This window comes from Oxyura jamaicensis, chromosome 5, assembly GCF_011077185.1.
Source record: "Oxyura jamaicensis isolate SHBP4307 breed ruddy duck chromosome 5, BPBGC_Ojam_1.0, whole genome shotgun sequence".
In the NCBI taxonomy this organism is placed as follows: domain Eukaryota; kingdom Metazoa; phylum Chordata; class Aves; order Anseriformes; family Anatidae; genus Oxyura; species Oxyura jamaicensis.
The window spans coordinates 18,170,695-18,186,438 of record NC_048897.1 but is presented as its reverse complement, the minus strand read 5'-3'; the positions used below and the strand labels follow the sequence as shown (position 1 = coordinate 18,186,438).

General features: G+C 52.5%; 1 protein-coding gene and 1 long non-coding RNA gene across 2 annotated transcripts; one reads left to right on the top strand and one right to left on the bottom strand.

Moving 5' to 3' along the window:
• Positions 1–4,026: 4,026 nt before the first annotated feature.
• On the bottom strand, positions 4,027–8,056 carry LOC118167982. Its single transcript, XR_004751319.1, has 2 exons — positions 7,518–8,056; positions 4,027–6,961 (listed from the first exon to the last, which is right to left on the bottom strand). It is a non-coding gene; the product is annotated as an uncharacterized LOC118167982 (long non-coding RNA).
• Positions 8,057–10,756: 2,700 nt separating this feature from the next.
• On the top strand, positions 10,757–14,027 carry ZFP36L1 (ZFP36 ring finger protein like 1). Its single transcript, XM_035327987.1, has 2 exons — positions 10,757–11,005; positions 11,503–14,027. The coding sequence occupies exons 1-2, from the start codon at positions 10,949–10,951 to the stop codon at positions 12,451–12,453; spliced, it is 1,008 nt and encodes a 335-aa protein (XP_035183878.1). The 5' UTR covers positions 10,757–10,948; the 3' UTR covers positions 12,454–14,027.
• Positions 14,028–15,744: the final 1,717 nt, after the last annotated feature.

The window sequence follows — 15,744 nt, the reverse complement described above, 5'->3', positions numbered from 1 at the left end:
GTCAACCAACTGCAAAATTCAGACACAACTGGTGGGTACAGCGTCTCAGCTAAAAGGGCTAGAGGTGCACACACTGGAGGGCAATGAATTTTGGATTTTGTTTTATTACTATTTTTAATATACCTAACAATGCAGAAACATGAATCATCTCTGTCGGCCTGAAGATTGCAATTGACCAGCTACAGGCAAACTACAGCAAGAAACAAAGAAGGTTGTGGATGTGCTGTTATTGCAGAGCGGTGCAAGTTGGAAGGACATTTTCATTGAGAAATTTTATTTTCAGATAATTTCAGTGCTGTCTGCTGGGCTGGCAGGGAGAATGGTCATGGCAGACACAAAGACACCAGTTACTGTAGAAATTATATCGTGTGGATGCTTGTCTGCTAAGGAATGCCAGTACTGTTGGCAGAACTTCCATTTCACAGAGGAGGTCAGGTAGCCATCGAAGAGCCTCAGCCTCCTGCTGCTGGGAATCACTGCTGGAAGTATTATCCATCTGGACTGGCACATGCAGCAGAGATGAAAGCGAAAACCTGACCTGCTTTTCTCTTGGAGCCCCCTGAGGGTGGTAACAGACTTCTGATTAAGCTCTAGATTAAGCTCTGCAGAGCTGTGGGCTGGGATTTTGACATTTCCCAAGTGGTACTAGACGGCCAACATCCTCTTCTTTGCAGAACAGCTAATCCCAGACATTTAAGAGTTGGGTTCCGAAATATTGTCAGTATCCTAAACAGTATCATTAAAAAAAAAAAAATGAAAACCAGTAATGTTGGATTCTGTATCTGTTTGTCTTTTGACTCTTCAGCCTTTGGGCTCAACACTCCAGAGCTTTCATGTTTTTCTCTGCAATAGCCAGCAGGAAAAGCATGCTATTAACTGAAAACTGATTCCCATATAACCACATGATCTATGGAGCAGTCTTAAAGAACAAAAAAGTAGCAGCAAGTAGGAGCAGTAGCCAGCAATTGATGCTTCGTGTTTGTGCAACACACCTTATCCCCCTTACAGAAAGTAAAGGGTAGGCACAGAGGAAGCACCCTGCCATCAGCAATATCCAGGGCACTATGCCATGGAGCTAGGCATCACAGCATACAGCGCTCAAAGGCAGCCCAGACACCAGGCCCAATGTCTCTGCTCTTGTGAGGAGCATGTTCAGCTCTTCTTTGATGACAAGGCCTTGCTTTCATTCCTCCACCAAAGGTCTGCCTCTCCATGGACACATGGGGTTGGGGGCAGAAAGACACCCTGCTTGAGACACGACAGGCACTATCCAGCAAGCTCTCTCTCCTCCCGGTCCCTCCATGGAGTGTGTGGCAAAGCTCCCACGTCTCTGAGGCTGCCACATGTAGCTGCGGGGCATTTCTTCCTCTCCAGTTTCTGCGCAAAGCTTTCTGTATGCAAGAAAGCTTGGAAACTCTGAAGCCACCCCAGGCTGTCTTCCCACATGGAGGGCTTGGATGCCTTTGCTCTGTGTCACCTCTCAGCATTTGGTCCCCAAACTTCGGTCTCAGAGGCTGTGCAGCACTCTACTGACTTCACAAAAACAAACAAAGGCCTGGTAGCATGTAGGTCATTCTAGTGAATTATTTACAAACACACCCCCCTTCTGTTTCTTACTGCGTGGGGCTTGGTGTTACCACACCCTGCCAGGAACCATGCGTGTCCCCAGCAAAGCCGTTCCCGCTCTGGGGCGGCCAGACACCACCGCTGAGCAGGATTTGGGTGCGCGGGCCGGGCCTCGCCAGCCGCTGCCCCGGGCTGGACGTTGCCCACGAGGCAGCTGCATCCAGCCTCTGCAAAAGTGGGTCTCGGCAATCCAGCCACAGCAGGTGTGCTGCTACGGGTGGGTTGGCACGCCGAGCCAGGTTCAGGCCAGGTACGGGCTTATCGGCAGATCGCATCCCGTCTGGAAGGGTACTGCAAGGCAGGCTGTTGGCAAAGCACTCAGTTCCCTTGCAACTATTTTTAAAAGCACCTTTACACCTTTCTCTTCCCCTTGTATGACACAAATAAAATGCAAGCATCAGCCGGTTGTTACCAAAGCGAATCATTGTTCTGTAGCCCTCTGCTTTGCTGTTGCAAGTGAAATAATATCTATCTCCCTTCATGAGAAAGAGCCCTCTACACAGCTCTGCCTTTGATCCTGTTGCTGTTCATCCATGCTGCGTTTGGTGGGCTTTTGATCTGTCTCAGCGGGGCTGTTCTTAGGGAGCTGCTTTAGGTCCCGCTGCTATGGCCCTTCAAAGCAGGCAAGCAGACAGGGACAGCGATGTGCAACCAGGCTATGTGGTGACTATTCATCATGCTGATCCAGGCCCCAGATCTTTGCTGAGCAGTGCTTGAACAGTCACTGCCCATGCCACCGCTGACCCCTACGAGCTAACTTCTAATTCAGAACAAAAGGCTTGCCCAATTTCATCTGAAATGGCTTGTTTTGGCTTCTGTGTAAGCTGAACTTTCTCCGTCATTGTGGTTTGGTTTCCTAGTTTAGTTAGAAGCTTCTGGAGTGCCTCCCAGCTCTGCCTTGCTATGCCTGAATTTACAATAAATAACGCTCCACTGGTAGCTAATGTTGCCTTGTTAGTCCTCTTCCCCCATTTTTGTTTTGAAATGGCATTAGGAGGGCTGCCTTCATCCCCTGCACACATGGCCCCAACACCCCCACCCCAGCAAGCTTTTCTTACCCTGCTGGCCACTTACTTCTCATGGATTCCCCCCGGCTCCTATCAGCTCTGACCCACTTTTTAATCCATGACGGGACATTTCACCCCATGGCTGCCAAGTGTATTTCACTCTTGGAATAACCTTTATCAAAAAACCTTTTGAAAGCCTGTGTTTGCAATGCTCCCTCCTTCTTCCTGACCAGCTTTTTCAGAAGTCCAAAGAAGTCAACTGACTAGAGGAGCATGATTTAGACTCACAAAAAAAATGCGTTCATTTATTATCACCATACCCTTTCCACTTACTTTGGATGCTGCTTTTGCTCAGCAGTTCTGTTTTTCCCGTTTCCGTTTTGCTCCCCCACAGGGCAGAGTTCAGACGTGGGGCAGTGCAGTTCCTGGGACGTGCCTTCGCTCCTGCTGCGGCCCCCACTGCCATCTCCAGTCCCAGCACATGTCAGTTTGGAGCCAGACGCTTTGCACAACGTTCTGTCCATCCATCCACGGCCATTCTGCACCCTCCTCCACGGCCTCTGTTTGCCCAGAAGCCCTGTGTTATGCCCAGTCCGGCCTTTCTAAACAATGCAGCTGCTCCCTGGTGGGGAGGACGTGTGGAGCGAGGTGGAGTGGTGGAGTGAGGAGGCCAGGGCTCTTCCCTTCCCACAGCGGGGAGCAGCAGCAGGGCTGGTGATGGAGATGAGGGATGCATTGTGTTTTATTTGGGAAAAAATTTCAGGTAGGTCCTAGGAGCAGGCAGAGCAAAACCCCATCACCAGAATGGGTGGCTATGGGTGGAGCACGAGTCTCAGAAGTGGAGGGGTCAGAGTGTCCCTGGGATGGAGGTGGGCTGATCGGGGCAGTGCAATTGCCTGAGCTAAATGCCAGGCACTGCACATATGGATTGGGGTCTAGAGGTAGTTGGCTTCCCAGCCTACCTGCGAAATGCTACAAAGGGCTCTGAGAGGCTCCCAAAAGCTCTGTGGGAGCACCAGAGGCTGCAGGGGCTGAGCAGGAGGTTTCTCGCACCATCTGCAGGAGACCGCAACGGGAATTTCACCGCTGGCTTCCGGAGGAGCTGAGCTGGGCAAGCACATGATACCTCCAAAATCCAAGTTCAAATGTATAAATTTACCATATCTAACACCTCCCTGAAATCCAAACAGACTCGATTACATTCTCTCTCATTCTCTTAATGAATCAGTAATTATATTGAAGAACACTATTATTTGTTTGGCATGACCTATATAAACCCAACCTGTGGAGTGCATAGTTGGTGCAGTGCCAGTGCTCTGTGCCCTGTGTATTATTACCTTATAAACATAACCATTGTTTGAATTTCAGATCAAAACAAACCGAGCCACGTTGCTTGTCAGTTATTAGATATCTTTTTCCCAAATGCTCACCCAGACCGTATTACAATAACAATAATTATTATTACATACTTCCTTATTATATGTTTGTGCAGAGGTAGCACATTTGCCTTTTTCCCACACATTAGCAGCTTCTCCTGACTCTTATGATTCACTCCTGCTTATTTCTCAATGTCCATGAGCACTCTTTGCACTCCCAGCTGCATTTCGTCAAGACCTGCAGATTTACACAGAGATTCCCCATCCCGCATTGCACCAGTCCACAAAGGTTGCAACCGGTGCTGGGGCTTTGCTCCGTGAGGGAATATACAAACACGTAGCAAGACGTGGACCCTGCCCCCAAGAGCTTTACAAATATTTAACTTGGTCTGATAACATGATACGGGCTGATAATGTGATTTGGACACACTAAGACCCAGCCCTGCTTGGTATGGCTGGACATGGAGCCTCTGAGGGAAATCTGATGGGGGGGTCTCAGACAGTGTACAGCAACGGTGCCCTCTTCGCAGAGCCACTGCTGCGGCCAGGCTGTGGGGTGGGATCTGCCTTGCTGAACTTGGGGCATCCCGAAATTAGCTGCCAAGCTCTAAGCAAGTTGCCCATCTGCCTTTACAGTCGCAGAAGAGAAGTGGGCACTCAGCTCCAGAGTGAGTCAGCCCTTCTCAAGATAAATGCTGAAGATAGTCTAGGTGAATCACACACTAGAGGTGCCTATTTGTCTCCATTGACTATGCAAGAAGCCTGTCCAACTAATTAGGTTTAGACACCTAACTTTTAGGCACCTAAACTCAAAGAGGAGAGAGGAAACCCAGCCTCATGGAGGTCCTTTGTTTCAGGCGGGACAAAGGAGACAATGGGAGGCTCCCTGGAAATGCCCTCCCAGATGTGGGTCTGACCAAAGCCCTGCGGACGAATCTGCAGCGCCTGGCCTCTTCTGTGTCTTCTCTGTGCAGCTCCTGGGGGCACGGCTGGGCGCTCCAGCAGTACCCAGCTGGCAGAGATGAAAGCACGTTCCCCGCTGTGGTCTGGATGAGGCAACGGTCTTGTGGGAAAAGATGTAATAGTGGAACCGAAGGCGGTATCGTAATGGGTTCACAGAAGTCAGGGGGAGAAAAAAATAAGAAAAAAAGAAAAGGAGGCTTAACCCTCGACTCCTGCCTGGTGCTAAAAGTATGTTTTGATGGGATGGGATAGGCAGGGAAGTAAGCTGCCTCCCCGATGCAAATATCTCACTGAGCTGTGAAATGTGTGGAGTACAACCAGTGTGTTTGAAAACAAGGCTGTGACAAGTTCCACCGTGAAGGAGCAAAATGGTATTTTTCAGAGGTTTATAACTGGGCCTATTGGAGGTGAACTGCTGCCAGCACAGCAAGCAGCATGTTTTGGCACCAGCACTGCATGGCTGACAAAGGGCAAGATCCTAGGGGCTGCTGGAGAGTTTTTGACCTTCTCCTTAAAATAAATAAATAAATAAATAATGCAAAAGCATTTAGTCCTAGCACATTCTTTCAGGGGAGAAAAAATCATGGAAACATTCCACCAGTTGACGTCTGCTGAATAAATCAGCAGCCAGCTCCAGCTGGAAACTGGCACAGGCGACCAGGAGTGGCTGTGCTGCTGCGTTATCACGCTGGTGTGTACAGGCTTGCGAGTGTGGAAGCGGGATTTGAAAACAACCCCGAATTTGTGCTGTTTTCTGCAGTGTACGTCTTCCCATTTCCAGGATCTCTTCTGCTTCATGCACTAACCACCCTATTGATACAAAGGGCAATTGCCGGTTCAATTTGCAGCAGGTGTCGGCTCCTTTTTTTCCCCGGACACCGCCAACAGCCTCTCTCAAGCTTCCGGCACTCCCCTTGATCTGAATGCCAAAGCGCTCGGAGAGAGACGGTGTCTCTGCCCCGGCAGGCCGGGCCTGCAGACGAGGCGGGGCTGCAGCGAGACGCCGTGTGCCACCACCAGCCCCACGGCCGGGACTTGGGGGGCAGTGGGACGAGGGCTGCCCCCAGCACCTTCACTGACCGCCACCAGGAAGCACCCATCTGGATCATGCTCTTTTCTCCCACCCCTCAATCCTGCCCTCTTCTGCACCCGTCTGCACCCCAGCCCCACGGAGCCTGGCACCAGCCCGGCTGCAGCCGCGGGGCCCAGAGGTGGTCGTGGCAGGCAGCAAAACACCAGCCTGGGCTTGATGTGCATTAACCGCATTAGTATTTCCACTGGAAAATATAGCTCGGATCCATTAAGTTCAGCCAATTTCCTTACCCTGCGTCTGCTGAGAGGACACCTCTGCTTTTTCCACTGCAGTACCTTGTCAGTGCCACCAGTGCTAAACTCGTGACCCTTCCTCAAGAGGGCACACGCTACCTCCACCTCCCATCCCTCACACCCAAACAGTAGCCCAGTACCTGAGCCACTGAGGAAGAGAAAGCCCTCCTGACGAACAACCAAATCAGATCCCAAACCCCAGTAGTAATTAGCAAAGAAGTCCTGTAATTGAGCTCATCCTGGACGGTCTTTAAGTCATTCACAGCTGTAAAGTCAGGAGGATTAAGGGCTCATAATATTTGCCTGGCGCTGTTGCTACCAATTCCAGCAAAAATAATGGAGTGGGAATCTTGGGTTTCACGCCACCACAAAACACACACATGCACACACTCCCTGTTTTACGGATGTTTACAAACGCGAGCAGCCAGGAATCTCGCTCCGGTTGCTTCCCACCACCCTAGCACACTTGCCTGTATCTCTGCGTGTCTGCTGTCCCACCAGGGAGCTGGTCGGGTCCCCTCCGCTTGGCAGCAGGAGGAGGCCACGCTCCCCCAGGTGCCGGCAGCCCTGGCAGAGGGCGTCCCTACACCCTGTGGTTTCCAGCTCCAGCCATTCACACCTCCCAGTGGCAACCCGGAGATGTTCCACAGGCGGAGCACAAGGCTAAAATAAAAGGAAGGATTAAAAAGTTAGGGGCAGGCTACAAAGGGCAGGCACAGAATAGCCACGCTGACATCCGCCTACTCCACCTTAAAGGCCGCAGCGTCTGGAAGGTGCCTGGAGCAGACACAGCCTGTGGGCAGCAGAAGAAAGGCACTGCTGCACCTCCACCTCCAGAGGCACAGCCAACAAAAACAGCACCTGACCCAAAAGATATGAACAGCCACTGCAGAAGGCTTCGGCTCCTCTTGCACCCCCAGCAGAAATAAGGGTGGGAGGTTTGTCCTGCCCCTAGCCTCCCCGCACCGGGGCAAGACACATCTGCTGTAGAAGACACGTCCACATACCCCCAGCCCCCACAGCAGAGGGGAAACCCCTCACCCCTACAAAACTCCCTTTCTGTGTGATGGAAGCACTTCTCTTCCTAGACTGAGACCTCAGAAAGAGGCCAAGGCGGGAACAAACCAAACCAAACCTTGTTTTCAACCAATTCTGGCTTTTCTGTACTTGTGCTGTTTTTCAGTGACCCCTGCTCAGCTCAGACCCCCAAGCTTCCTACTGGTGCGTGGCTCCAGGTGAAGGCTTGTGGAGGCATCTCAAGGCAGCGATATTCTCCTGTAGCTACGGGAGCTGTATGTACCATCACCAGACGGACTTGTGGCAAAGCTGGCGCTTGCGTTCAGATTACACGTGGTGCCCCACGTAACCTCTTATTACCCCGAGGGGGAGTTCAGCCGGGTGAGGAGCACAGCCACCCCGTGGGACTCTTCTCCAGCTTCTAGCAGAGGCCAGAGCAGGAAGCTGAGCCAGCGGCCCAGGCACAAGATAGCGCTGACCTCTACTTCCCAGCGTTGAACTCCTCCTGCCCAGCCTGGACACCTCCACACTGTGCCGTTGAGAGCCAGGCATGCAAGACCCACCTCCAGCCAGCACAGTGTATGCAGCTCCACCTGCACGGGTGGGAGCGTTGGCTGCTCCAGTGAGGCCTCCTGCTGATGTCTGCAGGCCCACAGAAAGCAAAAGATGACAGGAAAAGGTCTGGCTGGCTGCAGCAGCCCCACGAGCTGCTGGGATGTAAAGAGCCTCAGAGTGAGTGGGAGCAAGGGTTTGGGTCAGCCCCTGCCAGCTCCTGAGGGGCTCCTGTGAGGCCCCTCACACAACACGCACTCCAGAGGAGTCCATTAGGGTTTGATGGACTACAGAGCGCAAGGACAACCCAGGACTATGTAAAAATAACCGTACTGGGTCAGATCAAGAGTCTGACTTAGCCTTCCTCTTACCGCCAAGAACAGCCAATGCTTAGGGGAAAATGCAGGGGAATGACAGAGCGGTACTTCACTGGGCATTGTCCAGCGACACACAGTTCAGGTCTGCCTTTGGCTTTAGTAAACCTCCAGGGACTTTTCCTCCATAAATTTGTCAAATTGCTTTTTTGACCTCGTTTATACTTTTGACCTCCACAGCATCATGTGCCAATGAGCCCACAGTTTCGTGCATGCGCTATTTGAAAAAGTACTTCTTTAAACCTCCCAGCTTGGCGTTTCATTTGCAGCCCCCTAGTCTGTTCCCCATTTTCGGGCCATTCTGGCATATGCCAGCTCCAATTTTGGAAAGCAGTTTTTAACTGCTCTACTGTATGCGTGCATGACCAGGAACCTTATCTGTGTGTATTCTGAGACAAGTTTAGCATCTGCTTGCACCAGACTTGGGGAGCAAGAATGCTGCAGATGCTGGTCCTGTGCTGAAGAGGGACGTGGGATGGGCTCAGAAGTCCTGGACATTTATTGCCATTCCCTGGGCCCAGCGGTAGTGTCCCAGCTGGAACATGCCCCACACACGGTGGCTAATGAGCATGGCATGCATTCATTCACTTTTTCAGTAACCTCCTTTAATAATTTACTTTCATTTATTCATTTACCTATCTTTATTCATTTCCATCTATCAAAGTTCTTGCAAGGCTCTGGCAGAAGGTGCAAGGCTCTGATTTTTCATTCCTCCAGTCGGTGTGAATTCATGCCCACACAAATTCCCACTTTGGCCTGGAGGGCTCTGACTTTTAGCCACGAGGTGGGGCGAGCAGCTAAATTCCTGCTCTGAGCATGTGCGCGCTGAATGCAAAGCAGACCACCACGGAGTCAGGTTTTGACAAGCTAAATCACTGGAAAAAATTCCTTCTCGGCTTCGGCGTTTGCTGCTCGATGCGTGGAAATGTGCGACCTCAAACCCCAAGTTTCCAAAACATACGCACGCATGGGGCGAGCGAATAATGCACAATTCAGCACAAGAGGGAGCAGGGAGGAAGCTGAGAAAAAGAAAAAAACAGAAACGGCTCAGAGCAACTCAGTAGTGAAATAGTTATCTCGGCCGGCTTTCTCGGTAACTCTTGGAAAGTCCCCGAAATGACGTTTCTAACCTAACAATTAAAATGGGTTTAATTATAGAGAGGCTCGGAGCCCTGGGAACAAGCACCATCTACAGAATCAGTAAACAACTGCAGAAAATAATAGACTGGTCTCTCCCCTGGTTACTCCTCGCTTCTGGCCAAGGCGAAAGAAAAGAAACTAGAAAGAGAACGAAATTCGAGGAACCTGATTGCTCTCCCTAAGTAAATAATAATAATAATAATAAATAAATAAATAAAAAGGAAAGAAAGAAAGAAAGAAATCTGGAATAGCCGGAGCCCGTGGGCGTTCCTCTCCTTGGTTGTTTTGGCCGTTCTCGAAGAGCGAAGGAGGGGAAAAAGCTCAGCCGCCAGTTCAAAGTCCGGCTCCTGAGACTCTAAAGCAAACAGCGGAGGAAGCGGATGAGTTGCTTCAAGTTCTCAAGGCGCTGGCCGCTCGGCTTCGCGCCCTGCTGGGTCCCTGCGGGGGCCGGGAGGGACCCTCGGCAGGGGGACCCCGGCAAGGGGCCCCTCGCCCCCCCAGCCCCTCGCCCGCCTTGGAGGGCAGCCGACGTGCCGCTGAGGCACCCTGGTATCAGGAAGCCTTGAGACGTTTTGTTTTTTTTACTCCTACCCAACCCCCCCCCGGTCCCCCCCCCCCCCCCCCCGCCATATCAATATCGGTATGAATCACACTGTGCCTACTGAAATCTGGAACAGATTACTTGCTCGGAGACACATTCTTTTTTCAGTTTTACGACTCAAGAGGGGACTGGAAGAAGAGCATATGGGGAGAACAGGCAGAATGTACCAAACACTCTTTTAAAACCGTCTTTTAGCAACTTCCACGAACGCGGCTGCCAGCTCCTTCCCCGTGCGGCGCCTGCCGCCTTGCAATAAAACCGGGAGCAGAGGCAGCACGGCTCGGGGGCGAAGCGAGCCGACACAAAGCCAGCGAGAAAACCCGCGCGGTGCGGGGGGCGGCGCGTCCCGGGGCTGCGAGGGGCCCCCCGCCGCCGCCCCCCTGCTCCAGGGGCGGGCGCTGCGCGGCGCCGCGGGACTTGCGCGACTTTTGCGCGGGGCCGCGCGTTGCACGCGCACACACACGCGGGCACGCGCACACGCGCGCGCGCGGCAGCAGCACACAGCCGCCTCCCGCGTCCGGGGCGGGGAGGGGAGCGCTGCCCGCAGGGGCTGTTCTGGAAGGGACGCGCTTTTTTTTTTTTTTTTTTTTTTTTTTTCCTTTCCCCTCCCTTCCCCCCCTCCCCCTCGCTTCTTCCTCCCGAAAGTTTTTGCTGGGCCTGCCCGCCCGGGTGATTCAGTCGCGGTGTCAATCACCCTGCCCTCCTCCTCCTCCTCCCCTTCCTCCCGCCGCCGGCTCCTCCTCCCGGGGTAAGTCCGAAACTTTATAAGTTGAGCTTTTTCCCCCAGCCCGCTGGAAGCGGCGAGCGGGCGCGGCGGGCTGGTGGCGGCAGCGGAGGCAGCGCTAGCAGCAGCGGGGGGAGGCAGCGCGCTGGAGGCTGCGAGCTGGAGGCTGCGCCTTACCCACACCGCGACTCCTTCCACTTGCCTGCCGCCGCCCCTGCCGCTTCCCCCCTCGCTCGCCGAAGATGTCCACAGCCCTGGTGTCGCCCACCATCTTCGACTTGAGCGAAGTTTTATGCAAGGTAAAACGCGCCGGCCGGCAGCTTCGGGTTGGCGCCTGCAGGGGCTCTTTGCGCTTTTTTTTTTCTTTCCTTTTTATCCCTTTTTTTCTCTTTCCTCCCTACTTCTCCGGCCGCGAGCAACTTCGGCGGCCGGGCGGGGCGCCCCGCTCGGCTCAGCCCGGGCCCCGCTCCCCGCCTTCGGGCCCGGGCAGGGCCGGGGCCGGTCGGCGGCGCCGGGCGGGGGCCGTGCTCCTGCCGCCGCCCGCTGCAGCGCGCCCGGGCGGGGAGCGGGGCTGGGCGTAGCCCCAGCCCCCGGCGCCTTCCCCCCGGGTGGTCGCAGGGGCGGCTCGGGGCTTGCTTTGCTCCTAGCAGACGGGTGGGACGCGCAGGGGGGCTGTGCTGTGCCGTGCCGTGCCGCCGGGGCTGAGCCCTCCGAGGGCTCCCGGCGTCGCCCTCCCGTCCGGGGAGAGTTGCGGAGGAGGCAGTGGCAGTGACCGGTGCTTGCTTTCTGCCCGCAGAGCAACAAGATGCTGAACTACAGCCCCTCGGGTGTCAGCGGGTGCCTGCTGGACAGGAAGGCGGTGGGCACCCCGGCCGGCGGGGGTTTCCCTAGGAGGCACTCTGTCACCCTGCCCAACTCCAAGTTCCACCAGAACCAGCTCCTCAGCAGCCTGAAAGGGGAGCCCGCGCCCATGCTGGGCCCCCGGGAAAGCCGCTTTCGGGACCGCTCCTTCTCCGAGGGCGGCGAGCGCCTGCTGCAGCAGAAGCAGCCCGGGGGCCAGGTCAACTCCAGCCGCTACAAGACGGAGCTGTGCCGCCCCTTCGAGGAGAACGGCTCCTGCAAGTACGGCGACAAGTGCCAGTTCGCCCACGGCATCCACGAGCTGCGCAGCCTCACCCGCCACCCCAAGTACAAGACCGAGCTCTGCCGCACCTTCCACACCATCGGCTTCTGCCCCTACGGGCCGCGCTGCCACTTCATCCACAACGCCGAGGAGCGCCGCGCCGTGGCGGGCGGCCGGGAGCCCGCCGTCACTGACAGACCCCGCCTTCAGCACAGCTTCAGCTTCGCCGGCTTCCCCAGCACTGCTGCCAGCGGGCTGCTGGACAGCCCCACTTCCATCACCCCGCCGCCCATGCTGAGCGCCGACGACCTGCTGGGCTCCCCCACCCTGCCTGACTGCGCCAGCAACCCCTTCACCTTCTCCAGCCAGGAGCTGGTCAGTCTCTTCGCCCCCAGCATGGGGGTGCAGGTGCCCAGCGGGAGCTCCCCCACCACGTTCTTGTTCAGGCCCATGTCCGAGTCCCCCAACTTGTTTGACTCGCCGCCCAGTCCTCAGGACTCCCTCTCTGACCAGGAGGGCTATCTGAGCAGCTCCAGCAGCAGCCACAGCGGCTCAGATTCCCCTATCCTGGACACCTCAAGACGTCTTCCCATCTTCAGCAGACTCTCCATCTCCGACGACTAATCTGGGGTTTCCTCTTGCTCCCCCCCACCTCTATTACGATGTTAAGCTGAACTCCCCCTGCCCCGTAGTCGGAGCTGGATGTTAACGTGTCCACCTGCCTGTCGTAGACCCACTGGCTTAAACCTTAAGTGCCAAATTTACGATGAAAAGCAATAACGTTTACAAAATTAGTGCCTTTTAACGCTTTCACTGTGACTGTATTACCTCTCCAGCTGCAGAGGGCACCAGCAGCTCTGTGCACTTCCAGATGTGCAGGAAATGTCCGGATCCAGCTCCCTCCACTGGCTGCAAACTGCATCGCCCTCTCCCAGTCCCTTCCCGACTGGCCAGCTCCCGCTAGGCTGCAGGCACGTGGGCAGGCGTTAACATCCAGCGCGCTCTCCCCCCTTACAGACTCATCTTGCCTGGATCCACTCAGGTCTGCGGGAAGACAAGCTGAGAACGGACAAAGATTGTAACACGAGTGGGACTTCGACTGGGAGGAAAACGAGCAAACAAAAACAAACAAAAAAAAGAGATGGGACTATGAGAGACTCGATTTTGGTGCTAAAAGTTTCCCCGTGTATTCATGTGACATCTTAAAAACAAATAAAGAAATAGAGGGGGTGGGGCTGACGGAAGTCATTCCACACACACAAGTTTGTGTAAACAAAGTTCCAGTAGACATAGCTTTAATGGTTTTTGCTCTAGAGTACTTTAGACCTATCTTAGAGCACTCACGCCAAGCTTTTTATTATTTTTTTTCTGGGTTTTTAATTTTGTATAACTTCAGAAATTGGAGAGCAAATTTTGCTTGTCACTGCACAACAATATAAAAAAGCTTATTTAACTTATCAAAACGTATTTATTGCCGAAACCTATGCTTTTTTGTTAATTTTGTTCATATTTATCGGGATGATGAATCCATAGAATATATTCTTTTATGTTTAAATTATGATCTTCCATATTAATCTTAAGATTGTGAAGTGTCTTTTTTCCTTTTTTTTTCCCCACAGTTTAATATATTATACTACAATGACATTTTTTTGTAACTTTACACTTTTTTTGGTTATTTTATTTTAAAAAATGAAAAATTAATTTAAAAAAATGCAAAAACTGTGTTTGGATTATTTATTTTAGAATTCCCTTCCTCCCTTTTTTTTTTGTGTTGGACTGCAAATTGAGTTAATGTGCTTCTTTGCCTTTCCTCTTTTCTTCCCCTCCCCTGGGTCTTGCCTATGTGGGCTTTAGAATGTACATACCTGAGCTCTGTTGCGAGACAGCGTGGGAGGAAGACCTTTTTCTTCCTCTTTCTGTATAGTTTCTTCAAGGAGAAAAGCCTTGGGCTCAAAGTGCCTATCTGAAGACATTCCAAATACAGTTTGTCTTTGCGTTTCTGTATTCCAAGTTTGGAGTTTTCCTTGCCGAGGTGAACGGGACTGGCACAAAGAGAATAATGAATGTAATTTTTTTCCCCTGTTACTGTTCACTACATTGCTTTTTCTTCCTCTTTGTGTGAGTTTATTTAAAAGAGAATCTCTTTTGTAACGACTGTTTGCAGTTTAAATCAATAAACCCCAAGTTTTTTCAAGAAACTGACAGTGAAGCTGGTTTTACTTGCAAAAATCGAGGCGCTGGTTTTAGAGAACCACTCAAATGCAGCTACTTCTCTCCTTTTGACCCCTGTGATGCCCAGCATGTGCTTGGGCACCCTTCCTTCACTCCTCACTGATAGAGCTAGTTGGCCCCATCAGGCACATGGGTGTGCAGATCAATGCAGCACCTGGTGTGGCTTATCCCATGGCCTCTAGCCCTCTCTGTCTCTTAGGGAGTCCTCATCTCATCCTGAGTCAGTTCCTGAAAACTTTTTTTCTGGTCAGTGTAGCTCAAACTTTGGACTGGCTTTTGTTCCTGCTGTGAGGAACTACCCCTTTCCCCTGGAAGACAGCCTGCACTGTCCTATGAGAGGTTCTGGGGGGATGCTGAAGTGTGAATTTACGAAACACCAGGCCCAGCTTGTTAGTGGTATTGGGCCTTTGTGACAAGGTGGCTGTCTAGTGTTTTGCAAGGGAGAAGAATGTGGGCCCCCAGCAAAGTCTCAGGGTGCCTACAAGTGATCCTGCTATGGCATTCAGGCCCCCATAGCTGTTGGAACATCGGTTGCCGATCCCAGAAACATCTGAAACCTTTATTTTTATTTAGGGACACTTATTTGCCAGTGCTGCTCATGGTGCAGTTCTTGTTTTCTTCACCTTTGAGCTCTCCTCTGGAGAAAGCTTGGTGCTCTTCATCTGAAGCTGTTCCAGCTCTCTTCCAAATCAGGGGTGGAATATTGTTGTCGAACCATGGCTTGTTCAGTTGTCTTGACATGCCTCAGCGTTAAGGAGAGACGTTTCCTAATTCAAATTGGAAAAGTTCCTGCAAAACAAAAGCTGCAGGATACCTCAAGGCTTACACCAACATACCTTCCCTGCTGCTGGCTTTGTGCAACGCTCTTTCTTGTGTGGTCTGGCAATAAAGGTGAGCTAGGTGGAGGAAAGATGGTGGAAGAGGAGCGAGGCTGGTAGGAGCTGGTTCCCATGAGCAGTACAAAAGCTGCACGGGGAGTTTTCTTGGCAGATGCTGATGTAACTAGCGCATGGCATGCAAGAGAAGAGCCTTGGGCACAGCCCCAGTGCTGCTCAGCGGCCTTCATATACCTCCTGCAAGTGAAGGCAGCAGGGCCCTACGTGAGAGATGTGCTCCTGCCTGGAAGACCCATGCCCAGCTGCAGCAAGTGCCCAGTACTGCCTCCTTCCCGGCTGCTGGGAGCAGAGCCGTCAGCCCCTGACGAGCCAGGCATATCTGATCTGGAGAGGCTCCCACGCCTGTCATGGGTGTGCATGTGGAGCTTGAAACTGTTCGCTTCCTCTTTGGGCTTTCCGCGCAGCTCTTCAAACAAATAGTCTTTGCCCAGCTAGTAACTGATGAAGAAAATAACTGTATTAGTCGCAGGGTACTATTGGTAAGATAAACAACTGGGAAGCTGTGTTGAAAGTAGGTCTTTGCTCATGGTACTTGTATACTTCCCTTGTCTTTCTAGGGCACTGGTTCTGGGATGCCAGCACTGTTTTTCTTCTATGAGCTTATCAATGATAAATGCTTTGTCACTTGGTGTTTTGCTTTTTGAAACTAACCTTGAGCTAGGCCACACAGGGAACAGAGAAGAGCTGAGCAGGCAGTATCAGAAGTTTACTTTCTGCAATAGTTTATAAGAGAGAGTGTGCACGAGAACCTCCAGCAACATGGGGATTTGCCTGATCATTGGCATTC